Source organism: Dipteris shenzhenensis, chromosome 22, assembly GCF_047967505.1.
Source record: "Dipteris shenzhenensis isolate YYH24624 ecotype China chromosome 22, Dip_SZ_1.0, whole genome shotgun sequence".
NCBI classification, from domain to species: domain Eukaryota; kingdom Viridiplantae; phylum Streptophyta; class Polypodiopsida; order Gleicheniales; family Dipteridaceae; genus Dipteris; species Dipteris shenzhenensis.
Genome location: NC_141617.1, coordinates 23,301,445 through 23,316,498, shown reverse-complemented (window position 1 = coordinate 23,316,498; position 15,054 = coordinate 23,301,445). Strand labels below are relative to the sequence as shown.

The window sequence follows — 15,054 nt, the reverse complement described above, 5'->3', positions numbered from 1 at the left end:
AGGTGTCCCCATAGGGCCATGCCTAGTCTAACAAAACCAGTTCACAGAGGGTTAAAATAGAGCTAGCCCCACGACCACCGCACACTCTCTGTGCCTATTTCAAAACTGGGGCCATCTAACTTGAAGAACGTTATGGGGACTTCCCCATGAAATGCCTCAATCAGCTCATAATCTGAACGTGATCCTAATACCTCATTAATCAACAAACATTGTGAACGTGATACTAATAGTATACCTCATTAATCAACCAACCTTGAACGTGATCTTAACACCTCATTAATCGTGAACGTGATCCTAATACCTCATTAATCGTGAACGTTATCCCAATACGTCATTAATCAACCAACATTGTCACAAATCCAGGGAAGTGATGCTGATTAAACTTCACACAGCTTGGTGGAACAGGCACAAAGCATGAGTACTCGTTCCTCACATGAACCAGATCCAGATCTTGATCCTCAATCTTCCACTTCCCCTTTCCAGGCTTTGGCTGACGGTATGTCCCTGCTCCACCGCTCTTCCTTCGCTCTTAGTACAAATCTTTTCCCCTGGTCTTGTTACATGTGTACAAAGTAAAATAAAATCATTTAAGCTTAGTCGATGCCTTCATGAAATGCAATCGTCCGGGAGGGTGTCTATTCTGGCTTTGCGCAATTCGTGAGAAGGACCTGCTATGTATCATAAGGATGTCCGGGAAGAGAACACGAATAGAAATACAGACGGTTTACTGATTGTGACAGTGTTATAATAGGCAAGTAAAAAAGCGCCACTTCCACAACACCATCTGATCGGCTCTAATAGACAATTGAGCTGTCAAAAGAAGAGAACATCTTTGAACATCTCATCGCAAATAAGATTCTGATGTAAACTTGAAGTGCATTTCCATGGAATATTGAGGAATATGTATTAGGTATGAAAGGTTACAGGTAGTAAGTGGTTTGTAGATGCTTACATAAAGTGGCTTTGTGGAGATGCCAGATTTTGGAGAGGACTGGAGTTTTTGGGGAACTGTGCTGATGTGAGCTGCTGTGAAAGACATTAGTACGCTCTTACATGGCATATTAAAAAGACGGATCCTTGCTTTTGTTTGGGAAGGGGAAAAAGCTGGAGGTGGTCTTTACTGATTGAATGAATGTGTCTCTGATACATCAGTTACCACTTGGCCAGTGGAATGATAATGTTTAAATGTCAAAACAGATCATCCACTACAATGCCTAATGGACAACTTGTAGATGCTGAAACTTAACCTATTTCACTACATGAAGTTGTGGAGAAGCTCAAGGATTGGGAAGAGCGTGACTCAAAGGCACATTCAGCATTGGTCCAAATGATAACTAAAGGGGTTTCTCCGGCAACACAAATGCTGAACAATGCGTATGGGTATGTCGAGATTGGAAGATCTTTATGCGAGGGATTCGGCGATGCGGGCTCTCACTCTGCAGGACAGCTTACAATCTCGAGTTCTGTACAGGGAGTACCATGCAACCATTCTTGATGCAGGCTAGCTGTAGGCAATGGGTCCTGCCCTCACATCTCTCCAATTGGTGGCCCTCATCCTAACCAAGCTTCCCTTAGATTACGACATGGTCTCTTGAGCTCTAAGGTGCTAGGTTACAATAAGTTAGTTGGACTCTGATGACTTGTGCTCCCTTCTCCTTGAGGAGGAATTGGTTTTTGTCTCCCAAGGCAAGCCCTGTTATTCCAGATGGTGAAGCACTTTCGATAGTGCTCAAGAAAGGAAGGTCTCTAAGTGCTGTGCTTGTGGAAATAGAGGGCATGTGGCCCAAGATTGTTGGTCCAAGAACAAATCTAAGGACCAAGATACGGCGTCAGATACATCCTTGACCCAATCTGGTGGTTCTAAGGCAGTAGTTGCCCTACTGCACTAGCTTTCTAGCACTAGTTTTGAGCATGGGTCACAGCCAAAGAGGGCATGTGGGTGGAAGTGCGGGCTGACAATGGCCCCTATCACTGAAAGTCTGGTAGGCACATTAAGGCTGTGGAGCTATGGACCAGATATGTTCGAGGTTTGTTGCTTGATGTCGTAGAGAATATGGACAGGGCGTGTTACGGAGTTTGTTGTTCGAGGTTCCTGGACGTGATGTGTTCACAGGAGCATATTGATCGTGGTGGATCCCACAGATCATTATACCCCATTGAGAACTCTAGCCGCTTTCTGTGTTGCGAGTGGTCTCTACGTCCCTCTCTTGTGTTGGCTCCCTCAGCTGATCCATTCCCTCATATCAACTAACTCCTCCTCCTCTATCCCATTGTGCCCTAGAGCTGACTCAAATGCATAGAAGTCTGTGACGCGCCACTGTGCTTGGTCAGCCTCTGTACCTTGTGGCCTGGTCGCCTCCTGCTGCTCTTTGATCTGTTGTAGTAGTGTCTCCGTGTGTTGGCGTCTCCATTAGATAGAGCCCAATGCAGACCTGGTCCTGGAAGTGGATCAGTCGTGAGAGTGGACCGAAGCCGCTCTCCTCTAGGTAGAGACAGTGGTATTGTCCCCGGATCTCATAGTAGGCTGGGCAGACATAAAGAAAATGCTCCTCTATCTCAACCACCCCCAGTGTGCATAACATACATATTTGTTGCTCTCTGGGTATACCTACGGCTCTCCCAACCTCAATCCTCAGCTGATGGAACGAAACCCGCATCTATTCGATGGGGATCCTCAATGCATGTGAGGCTCCTTTGTCCTCCAGGTACTGGGGTTTGATGATGAAACCCTCCTCCGATACTCTCAGGAAGTGGTCGCGATAGAACTGGATCTTGGTAGGGAGCTCCTGGTCCCCCCTCCAAGTCCAAGATGTATGGAGTTGGAGGAGGTCTAACCGTATGATACGGTTAATCTTATCTCGTGGGATTGACTCAAGTGGCGCGCCCATGCTGTACTAAAAGCGGGGAAGCTTGTCCATCTGAATACCGTGCTTGGCAAACTATGTGGATGACGTGCATACCAAGTTGCGGCCTGCTGGTATTGCGATAATTCTTTCTATCTTAAATGGTGCGTTGATGCTCGTTTGGGAGAGACTAAAATGAAATCATTTAGACTTCACAAGCAATTGTAGCTTGAATGAAGAGGTTTTGGACTACTTTTTGTTTAGCCTTCTCCTTTAGTGCTAGCCTTTGTCGTGGCTAAGTCTGCCCTTCACTTCCAGAGTGCCGACAGAAACTCAGTACGAAGACTTTGTATAAATGGATGCTCAAGTATGTGTGGGTGTGTGGATTTGTATGTGTGAGAGCATATTTTTATACTATGGTCTACCCCCACTGTTGGGCACTGATGACATCAGTGGGGATGTCATAGTAGCTAGTCCCTGCTATGCATGATGGAGTTTATGGTTTTCAATCTTATGAGTGACTATCGTGAGATTGAAAGTGCACTATGTTGTGTTTTTAGAGGATGAGTTTGGGAATGTTCCTAGATTCATCTTGGTATACACCATGTGTCTACTCCGCTCTCTGCTAGTTGTCTGGGGGGGGGGCGAGAGAGAGAGAGAGGGGGGGGGGGGGTCGACTAGCTTTAAGAGTTAAGGTTGAGGGGTCATTGGACTCCCAATGTGTCGCACACTATTAGTGTCCTTGCATGAGTGGTGCTTTTTGCAAGTTGTGAAATTTAAAGGTCTGGGACCCTAATTTGTCAACCCACAAAAAGTCAAGGTGTGTTTGCCCCTTCCCCATGGCTGCCCTAAATGCAGGTATTTTTTGGGTAGCAAACCTCAGAGAGGTGAGTGGGGAGACTATACGTCATGATGCTATCTTGCATGATCTGAGAAAATAGGTGCCCTCCGCACGACATTATCTTGGCAGAGTCTCCACATAGATGCTTCATTCCAGATCATCACCTATCTAGACCAAGTCAGACAGCTTGGCTTGAATAATGCAGGCCAACAAAGACTGCCATGGAGGCCCTCTCATCTCTACGGCTTTAAGCAGAGGGAGACGAGCAATGCTGGTATGCATGAGTCTCTAGACGGTTCTGTTTGTGGGACATGGACATTGATCGTTTACCGACATATCAATAGTCACTTGATACCCCCTTTTCGCTGTTGAAGATTCATAAGATCATCTAGGATGGTCCATGGCAAGTATACATCCATTGGACATGGATGTCTCACTTACAAGGCTCCTAACCAAGATATCTTTCTATCGAGAGCATTTCTTTCATCTGAGTGAGTGTGGCTTCATCTAGAGACCTTGGCACCTACAGACTCATCTATAGACTCACCTTATGGGCCAACTCAAGATCTCATCCCACAGGTTTTAGATCGAGGCAAGGCATGAGATTACATCGTAGTGACTTGAAGCTCTGTACACTTTGTGGCACACATATGAGATGGAGACAAAGGAGCTTGTCCTGATTCGATATCCCATATATTATACATAGATACGAGTAGTGTCATTGAGTATCCTAAAGATGTGCTACACTCGGGGGAGATATGAGTAGTATTATCATTGACTACCCCGATCAAAGAAGTGCCAGACGCATTGTAAATGAGGTCAATTGACTCAGGTCAAGACTCATGAGGTCCACCATTTGGAGATACTCATAGACAACAGGAGATCACACACTTCTTCTTCACAGGCAAGGAGATGGTAGGGAGACGTTGAGATCATGACCCTGACGTTCAAGCACTCTTGGTGAGTAGGAGATTGGAAATAGGCCCTGCAAGCACCCATCCCGTCAGGGGTACCGTCATTGCAGCACTAGTGGACAAGCAGCCTCACGCCATCCCCATGTATGGCCTACATAGAGGAGTCGAGGACAGCAATAGTTGATTTGAAACATGCTCCAAAGCCACCAAGAGTCCCGATGTGACCCTAGTCGGGCCCACACACAGCTCATACCACTCACGACCGACACTTGGTTCGTGATACATGCTAGGACATGACAAGAACTACTCTCAATATAGGAGTCTTTGTTGTCATTCCTAGGTTTACCGATATCTTACTTCATCTTTGTTTTCACGGGAATGATAGACACCACCAGTTCCCATGGGAGGTGTACTTTCATGTTGACTTCAGTTTCTTGGTCTCTCATCGGCTCTTTTGGCCTTTCACAGACACTAATAGCCCCCCCCGCCCCCCCCCCCTCTCTCTCTCTCTCACACACACACACACACACACACACACACACACAAAGGAATGGTTATTTGACACACTAGTGATACCGACAGCCACGTATGAAGCACACTTTTGGGAGGTGATCTATCAGCGACTTACTGGTGGCGCTTCGAGAAGTTGCAGGTGACTCGGAGTAAGCCCTTCTAGATTATAGAGGCAGAGTTCAGCATGACACCACTCCAGGTTGATGCTATCTTCGAGACGGTCAGTTACCTTCACAGGTCTGGACCTTACCTAGAGGGAGATTCCCAAGATTGGCACTAAAGTCATCTATATGACTAGCTAAGAGTGGGGTTAGCATGGCTTTATATGCACAATAACCAAATGGTTTCGCAGTCAGGGCATTCAAATGGACCGTCTCCCAATCTTTTAGTACAGCTTAGATGCCCCTGATCCTTTGCTCTGAAGGGATGGGATCAACCGTTTGACCTACTCCCGCTCTATACATCACGGACTTGGGGGGGGTAATCAGGAGTTTCCCACCAAGTTCTAATTCTACCGTGAGTATCGGAGGACGGAGTGATTCTTGGACTGCAGTGTGTGGAGGATAGACAGTCTCACACCATCCTGAGGATCGCCATCGTCTCGTCCCATCAGTTGAGGATTGAGGTAGGGAGAGCCATTGGTACACCCAGAGAGTGGCGGATTTGTAGATTATGCACGTTGGAGGAGGTGGAGAAAAAGGAGCACTTCTTGTGTACTTGCCCCATTTACTATGAGATTCGAGGATGATACCATTGCCTATTTCAGGAGGGGCATGGCTTTGGGCCTCTCTCCCGGCTGATCCACTTCCAGGCCAGGTTTGTGTTGGTCTATATTTGATGGAGATACGACACCTTGTTGCACCAGAGCAAAGAGCAGGAGACAGTGACACATGAGACTGAGCTAGATCGAGCCCAACGACATGTCATAGATTCTTACACATCTGAGTTTGCCGCCGGACATGGCGGAGTAGAGGAGGAGATAGATGATATGAGGGCTGCGTGGGTTAGTGGGATGAGATATGACGAGGAGAGAGGCAGCTAGAGATGCAGGAGCCACACACGATGCGTAGACGGACCAGGGCATGCACGATGGAGGTTCAGCCCATCACAGCTCTACTCGGAAGGGTTCGCCGGACCAAAGTCATCACTCTCAACATGGCCCACCAGATGCAGAGATCACGGAGACCACACCCCTCACCACACAGAGAGGGATAACCCGGTAGACTCAGATACGAGACATTTTCGTAGCTCACTAGAGAGCCTCCATGGCACCTGGCTATGTATTTCGATTCTGAGAGTGAGTACTAGTTGTCTCTTGAGCTTTGAGTTTAGTTTAGCATAGAACTCAGCAAAGGGCCTTGGCGAGCCCTCTGCTCCAGCCCACTTTGGCTTGTATGAGTTAATCTGTGATTGTACTTTGTCTTGTAGGCCCGCGAGGCCTTCTGAAGACGGTAATGTATCTTTCTTTCTTTTCTTTTCTCTCTTTCTCCGACAATTCAATAAACTGAAAATATATGAATGTGTGAATAGCCGAGGAGATTACTTGAGCCCAATTGAACTGAAACGCAACCAAGTTAGCAAAGATAAAGGCAGCCATAAAGGACAGCAAATGGGCAGTTTATTGTGAGGGCAAGGTCCTCATGAAAGAGTTCAAATCTAAACTTAAAGAGACTCAGTCTATAACTGATGTAGCTCAGTAGTAGTTTCTTTTTTCTTTTTTGAGTCATGGGTGTGGATGTCCACTCGAATGGCTTCACCCTTATCCTTATTGTTGTTGGAGAATAAGGGTCAATGCCCCACCTTGAGCCCCAATTGAGGAGAGCTCATGGGGTTGATACCTCAGCATAAATGAACCTGTAGGAGGAAGGGGTGAAGCTGTCATGTGGGCAGCAACATGGCTGCCATATGGGCAGCAGACCATAGTCCTTGTTAGGGTTTATTTGGGGCATCCCAAAGGGCCACCAAACAGTAGCTGCTGGTTGTGGGGATGGAAAGAGCCCAGCCATGAGCTCAAGCAAAGGGCACAAGGGCTGCCACAGTAGCAACAGCAAATGTGCGGCAGTACTGTATGGCAAATCAGGGGCAGCAGAAGCAGATGCAGTGTGCAGGAGAGCAGCGGGTGCTGGTCCCATAGTGACACTGGCACTCACACATGACTCACACACATGAACTAGTACTAGATCTCCTAGTACTACACATCTCACATCACATCAATACACTCTTTGGCTATGATATCTCCAACACCCCCCTTCACAGCAAAGAGTGTGAGACCCAACACGCAAAGAGTAGGCCGATCCCCCCTCCACCGCAATACTGCAAAGAGCAAGTCCACCGCAATAGAGTGTGACTTCTGAGTCAGCTTGCGACTGGCAAGGGAAAACCATCACTTGTCACCCTCCCTTACTCTGATATGGGTGGTCAATACCATCAAACCAAAGTAAAAGATGATACATTCATTTAGGATAACCCACGGCAGAGTAGCTCTTATTGACTCCAAATACATTCAATTTAGAGGGACAACTCAAGGCTGAGAACCTTTATTGACTCAACACAAACACACATAGAGCTAAGCATCATCTACCACCTCAGAGAGGAATAGATCATGCAACATAGCAGATGAAGCTTCTTGCTCAGGTCTAGTAGATATAGCATAAAAATTCTTGAGCTTGTCTAGGGTCTTCCTTGGCTGAAGTAGTGAGGTCAAGTTGATGAAGCAATTTGTCAACCAGCCTCACACCAATAAGTGCCAGTGCCCTGTCATGCTGCTCATCCCTAGCTGAAAGTGGCGCCGAAGAGTCTTCACCACGAGGATGAGGCTCCATAGTGTCAAATTGTGGTAGCAAAGGCAACAAGCTATTTGAGAGAACTCAACAACGGAAGCGGAACGGAAGAGGGTGAGAGAGAGGGAGAGCAAGAAGACAGCCACATAAGTTTTGATGGATGTAGAACACCTTAATCTTCTATGTCATCCATATATGTGTTTTGAGTATTGTACATAACTGGGGTTTTAAGGCATAGTGGCCTTTAACCCCCACAACCTCCCACTTAAAGGTCAATGTGCCTTTAAGGGAGAATAGCCAGTGAGCATACTATCCAATGCCCATCAATACACAATAATACTCAAACCGCTGACTAGGTAGACTCTTCGTCAACATATCTGCAGGGTTATCATCTATACAAGATCTATGCGCTTGTCCTCAAGTACCTCCCTGATGAAATGGTACCTAACCTTAATGTGTTTGGTCTTTGCATGAAAGACCGGATTCCGTGCTAGCTAAATAACACTCATGGAATCACTATGCATGTCGATACACTTGTATGAACTCCCAAATCTCCCACTAGCCGATCAAGCCATATAGCCTCCTTGCAACCCTCTATGGCTGCAACATACTCAGTCTCTGTGGTAGACAAAGCAACACTTCTGTGCGCGAGACATCCATGACACTGCACTACCTCTAAAGGTGAACACATAACCAGAAGTGGATCTCTTGCTATCCACATGCCCTGCATAGTTTGAATCTGTGTACCTAAGTGCACACATCTCTCCTCTATCAAAGTAGATGCACATCTCCTTGGTACCCTTCATGTACCTCATGATGCACTTAACTGCCTCCCAATGCCTCTTTCTTGGATAACTGGCTAACAACTCCCACTGCAAATGCAATGTCTGCTCTAGTAGCTATCATAGCATATATAAGACTCCCAACCATTGATGTGTAAGGAACCTTGGCCATAATGGCCCTCTCCTTATCTGATTTGGGACTATTTGCCTGACTCTGTTCTACTTATGGAGGCAATGGAATACTTACTGCCTTCCCTCCCTCCATATTGAAACGCTCCAATACTCTTGTAACATATGTTGGGGTAAAGGCACATTGCCAACCCTTCATTAAAAGATAGGACACCTATGACTGTCTTAAGACACTCATAGGGTAAACCTAATCCTAATAAAACATAAGTGAGTTTGTGGTGTGGCTCATCATTCTTCACACCCGCACTAGAGTGTCACTCTCTCTCACTCTCACTCTCTTGCTCTCTTCCACTACTCTCTCCCCCTCTCAACTGGTATCAGAGCCTACCTTAGCTTCCCTTGCCTCCCTAGTCTCCTTTCCCTAGCCTACCGTACGGACGTACGGACAGAGCCGTACGGCCGTACGTCGTCCGTACGGTTGTACGGACGGATCTGGCGCAGGACTACACACAGTACGGATACGGGCGCAGCAGATCAGGGCTGCGCGGCGTGCGCGGAGTGAAGGCGGCCTGCGCGGCGTTTTTTCGCAGCCTCCAAGGGCGGCGCATTTCGCAGGGCAGCTCCAAGGGCGGCGCATTTCGCAGGGCAGCTCCTAAGGCGGCGCATTTCGTAGGGCTGCAGGGTTTTTTGTCGCGGGTGCGGGCGTCGTCAGGCTGCAGCAGTACAGCAACTGCTGTACGCAGCAACAGTCAGCTGCATAGCTGCTGTGTGCAGCCATTCATACGGCAGCCGTACGGACTGTCCGTACAGTCGTACGGACTGCCGTACAACTGTGTACGGGCGTCTTCTTCACCCGCAGGTACAATTTTTGCTGCAAGACTCGATTTTTGGGGGAAGCGTGCCTGCTACAGGCACCGATAGTACACAGGTACTCTGCAGGGACAGAAGTACAGCAGGTACTTTGCAGGTACTGAAAAGTACAGCAGACATTTTTGTTGGAAGAGGAATAGTGCTGAAGCACTCTGTTTTGTGCATGTGCGCGCAGTACATGAAGCATTTCTGATACATTCCTGAAGCATTTCAGCTGTATACTGTGCATTTGTTGAGGTACAGCAGGTACTCTCGTGTCACTCACGCTTGAGGTGACTTGTGCCACAGTGGTGGTGTTTGCGCAGTTACTTGTCTTTCAGGAAGGTCAGATGCTTGTTTTGCAGAAGCTTCTATGCATTTACTGAGTGCAATTCTCAGTTTTGGGTGACCATTTCAAAGGGATTTTGCCTGGATGTGTTTGCAGTATATGCCTTGAGGCAGTGTGTAGCCAGGGAGCACACATTTGCTTTGTTTCCGCAGTGCATTTGGTGACATTTGTTGCAGGTCACATTCTTTGTACGCACTTTGAAAATCTTAGTTGAGCCACGCTTGGTCAGGGCGCATCGAGTTTACTCCGTCCCTAACTGCCCATCGTTGACAGTGCTCAAAAGGTTTGTCTTCTTGGTGTTTGTACTTTGTGATTTGTGTTGTTACTGAGTACACAGGGGCAGTCTATGCATTGCACATTGTCAGGTACAAGTGTCAGAGAGATTTCATATTGCATGCTACCTCAGTGTTGAGGTGTTCTCCACTTGATTCAGGTGTCAAATCAAGGGGCTTTTGCCCAGACTTTGTTTGATAGCACTTCGGTTACCGACAGAGATCTTCAGATGCATTTTCTCCCCTTGGTATAAGGGTGATTGCTTGGGATTTATCCCATTTACTGTTGCAGGTTTTGTGACAGGCTGAAGGGTCATTTACTGTTTTTGGGGTGTTTGTCAAGTGGTTTCTGCAATTTAACTCAGTGCAATATCTCATCTGAGGTGGGAGAAGTGATCAGTACAGTCAGTACAGCAGTGTTGGTGGTTTTGTCAGATGATTGTGCACTGTTAAGCACTTGTTGAGCAGCAGCAGCAGTCTGAAATTACTGTTTTTATGCCTCTCTGAGCTCAGAACAGTTTGTCAGAAGGTACAGTATTTGCAGGGACATTTACTGTTTTGCTGCAGATTTTACTGACAGTAAAAACAGCACCATTGAGAGTGCTTCTGGCTCTTGAATAGAGCAGGTTTTTTCTGAGAAATCAGAATTTATATTCAGTCTTTTTTTACTTCCAGGGAGTCAGGTACTTTCCTCATCTGATATGGCATCAGGGGGAGGTGATTCTTCAATTCTGAACATAAAGAAACTGGAAGGAGCACACAACTATGCATTATGGGCAGAATAGTGCTTGAATGTACTTCTGTTAAAGAAGATTGCTAAGCCCATAAGAGTGAAGGGTGTCAAGCCATCTGATATGGCAGCTGATGACTGGGAAGAGCTTGATTTGTCCGCGAGGGCAGCTATCATGCTCACTATTTCAGACACTCTTGTGTTCAATGTACAGGCTGAAAAGACCTCTTATGGTCTATGGCAAAGACTAGAAGAATTGTATGCCCAAAAGAGCTCAGCCAGTAAGGTTTATTGGCTGAAGAAGCTGGACGATCTTCGCATGAAGGAAGGTACAGCTATGACCTCACACTTGAGTGAGTTCAATGCTATCTTTACACAGCTGATTGCACGGGGGTTGAACCTTGATGAGGAGTTCAAGGCTACTTTCTTGCTGTGTACCCTCCCCGAGAGTTGGGACACTTTCAAGACCACCCTGTCAAACTCGAATGCCACTCTTATTTATGCTGATGTAGAGAGCTCTCTCCTTATGGAGGAGATGAGCAGAAAGAATAATGCGGGCAGCAAGTCTTCAAATGCTTTGCAGGTACAGGACAGAGGCAGGACTCAGCAGAAGGGGAGATCTGCTAGTAAGTCCAAATCCCGCAGTCAGTCCCGTGGCAAAAAGGACATTGAATGCTTTTATTGTGGCAAGAAGGGACATGTGAAGTCAAAGTGCTTCAAGTTCATACGGGATCAGAAAGCCAAGAAGGCTGAAACAAAGGATGCAGGAAATGCAAGTAAAGGCAAAGGCAAGGCCAAGGCAGATGACTTGGATGCAGTGAATGTTGCAGCAGAGGACAGTGACAGTGACATACATGATGTTTTATGCTCTTCTGCTGTAATAGCACATGCTTTGGTTATTGATGGCCATGACATGCACACCTGGCTCGTGGATTTAGGTGCCTCTTTTCATGTTACTCCTCATAGGGAGTGGTTTACTTCCTACACAGGTACTCATGGAGTTGTTCATCTTGGGAACAACTATGCATGTCAGATTGCAGGGATTGGCAGTATACAGATAGTATTTCCTGATGGACAGTCATTTATGCTTGATGGTGTTCGCCATGTGCCGCAAATCAAGAAAAATCTGATTAGCACTGGCTTATTGGATGACAGTGGTTACCACACCACATTTGGGGATTCCAAATGGGTGATTACTGATGGCCAGACTGTAGTGGCTGAGGGTTTTAAGAGTGATACCTTGTACCCTCTTTATGTTTCCAGTGTGGGTAATCATGTTGTTGCCATAACCGAGCTGCCAAAGGTTTCATTGTGGCATAGCCGGTTGGGACACATGTCTGTTAAAGGAATGCAAGAACTGTCACGTTTGGGTTATCTGCCGCCTCTCTCTTTTTCAGATTTGCCTACTTGTGATCATTGTATTTTTGGCAAGCATTCTGTAACTCCTCATAAGAGGAGAACTCCCCAGAATAGAGCACCACTTGATCTAGTGCACACTGATTTGTGTGAGATGCCACAGTTATCACTAGGGGGTGCAAAATATTTTATTACTTTCATTGATGATGCCACACGTAAAGTGTGGGTCTATTTCTTGAAGCATAAGGGAGATGCCTTAGATGCTTTCAAGAAGTTTGTCGCTCAGGTTGAGAATCGGACAGGTCGTAGGCTGAAATGCCTCAGATCCGATAATGGGGGTGAGTATGTGTCACATGCTTTTGTGCAGTTTTGCCAAGCTAAGAACATCAAACAGGAACTCACAGCCCCTCATAATGCATCTCAAAATGGTGCAAGTGAGCGGATGAATCGAACTGTTCAGGAGAAGGTTCGATGTATGTTGTCTTATGCTGCATTACCCCATGGCTTTTGGGCAGAAGCCGTGCAAACAGCAGTTCACATTATTAACAGGTCGCCAAATAAGGCTTTGGAGTTGAAAGTGCCAGAGGAGGTGTGGTCTGGCAAGCCACCCTCATATAAGCACTTACGTGTATTTGGCTGCGAGTGCTTTGCTCATGTACGCAAAGATCTACGCACCAAACTGGATCCAAAGTCTATCAGATGCATCTTTATGGGTTATGGTGACGAAGGTGAAATGGGGTACAGGTTATGGGATCCCGTTAAACGGAGGATTATACGCAGCAATGATGTCATCTTTAAAGAAGATAGTGTACACAAGGAACCCGTGCAACCTGTGGAATACAGGAGGGTTATTTATGATGATGTTGGACAGCAAAGAATGCCCATTTATATGCAGCAGCAGGCTGCTGCAGATCACCCTGTTCAAGAGGGTATACAGGCTGAAAATCAGCCAGATAATTTTGCCAATGATGCACCACTGGATGTGCCAACAGATGGGGCTGTAGAACAGCCAGATATGGTGGTACAGCCACCCGTCATGCATGAAGAACAGGCTGGACAGCAGCCTAATCCGGAACATTTTGTTAGGAGGAGCACCCGTGCACAACGGCCTCCTGCCAGGTTTGTTCCAGGAGCCAATAATGTGGCTGATTTTATCATGCTGACAGATTGTGGTGAGCCCTCCAGCTTCAAGGAAGCTATGGGAAGAACAAAGAAAAAGAAGTGGGAGAAAGCCATGCAGTCAGAAATGGACTCCCTACTTCAGAATGATACATGGGACTTGGTGCAGTTACCTTCAGGCAGAAAGGTTTTGCCATGCAAGTGGGTTTACAAAGTCAAAGTGGATTCAAATGCTTTACCTCGGTATAAGGCCAGATTGGTTGCCAAGGGATTTAAGCAGGAAAAGGGCATTGACTTTGATGAGATTTTTTCCCCTGTAGTCAAGATGACTACTTTGAGAGCAGTGTTAGCTCTTGTTGCTCATGATGACATGGATTTATGTCAGATGGATGTGAAGACAGCTTTTCTTCACGGAGATCTTCATGATGAGATCTATATGAGTCAGCCAGAGGGATATGCTGTTATAGGGAAAGAACAGCTTGTGTGTAAGCTCAAGAGGAGCTTGTATGGACTCAAGCAGGCGCCAAGGGAATGGTACAAGAAGTTTGATGCCTTCATGCAGTCCCAAGGGTATCATCGGTGTGAGACCGATCATTGCTTGTACACCAAACGGGCAAAGGATGGCAGTTTGATGCTACTCATTCTATATGTGGATGACATGCTTATTGCCAGTAAATCTCCGCATGAGATTAGTGCTTTGAAGAAACAACTGCATAAGTCTTTTGACATGAAAGACTTGGGTGATGCAAATCATATTCTTGGCATGCGTATTACCCGTGACAGGTCCAAGGGACTTTTGTTTCTGTCACAGAAAGAGTACATTGACAAAGTACTGCAGAGGTTTAAAATGGAGGGGGGGAAGTCCATTAGTACCCCGTTGCCTCCACATTTAAAACTCAGCAGTAAGGACAGCCCCAGATCAGATGATGATAAGGCTGGAATGGCCAAGGTTCCGTATGCATCTGCAGTTGGATCTTTGATGTATGCCATGGTTGCCACTCGTCCGGATATTGCTTTTGCGGTGGGAGTCATCAACAGGTATATGGCAAATCCAGGCAAGCGGCATTGGGAAGCAATGAAAGGTGTCTTGAGGTATCTCAAGGGTACCAAAGACTTGTGCATATGCTATGGTAGGGGGGACGAGCATTTTCTGAGCGAAATCTTCCGAGCGTCCGAGCGAAGGAAAAAAAAAGCTTCCAACTATGCATAAATATGGCAAAAATCGATCAGAAGAAAACATAGTTTCACTTAGAAATATGCAAAGTATTATAGCAATGCCTATTTTATACAAAAATCTTTAGGTGAATCTGTAGGAATGGTGAGAGCATAATGGGATGGCTTTTGAAGAAACCCACATGTAGAGAAGACTTCTCTATGAAAATTCCCTTATGATCCTTCTTACAACTTTTACTTAATAGGGGGTGACATTGAAAACCCTCTCTCAACCTATCTTCATGAAAGAGTTTCTTCAAAGAAAACTCATTGAAGCAAGCCATCCAGGTAGTTTCGCCAGCGAAACCCCTTTGAAGCAAGTCTCCCAAGGTAGTTTCGCTGGCGAAACTACCTTGGACAGCACT

The 15,054-nt window shown here is 46.3% G+C and overlaps 1 protein-coding gene across 1 annotated transcript in view; it reads left to right on the top strand.

The window, feature by feature from the left end:
• Positions 1-315: 315 nt before the first annotated feature.
• The window catches only part of MIA40 (Cox19-like CHCH family protein), a 64,627-nt gene continuing 49,888 nt past the window's right edge, over positions 316-15,054 (top strand). Inside the window, exon 1 of the mRNA XM_087393817.1 lies at positions 316-496. Coding sequence (XP_087249943.1) covers positions 415-496 — 82 coding nt within the window. The 5' untranslated portion in view covers positions 316-414. The remainder of the gene's footprint in view (positions 497-15,054) is intronic.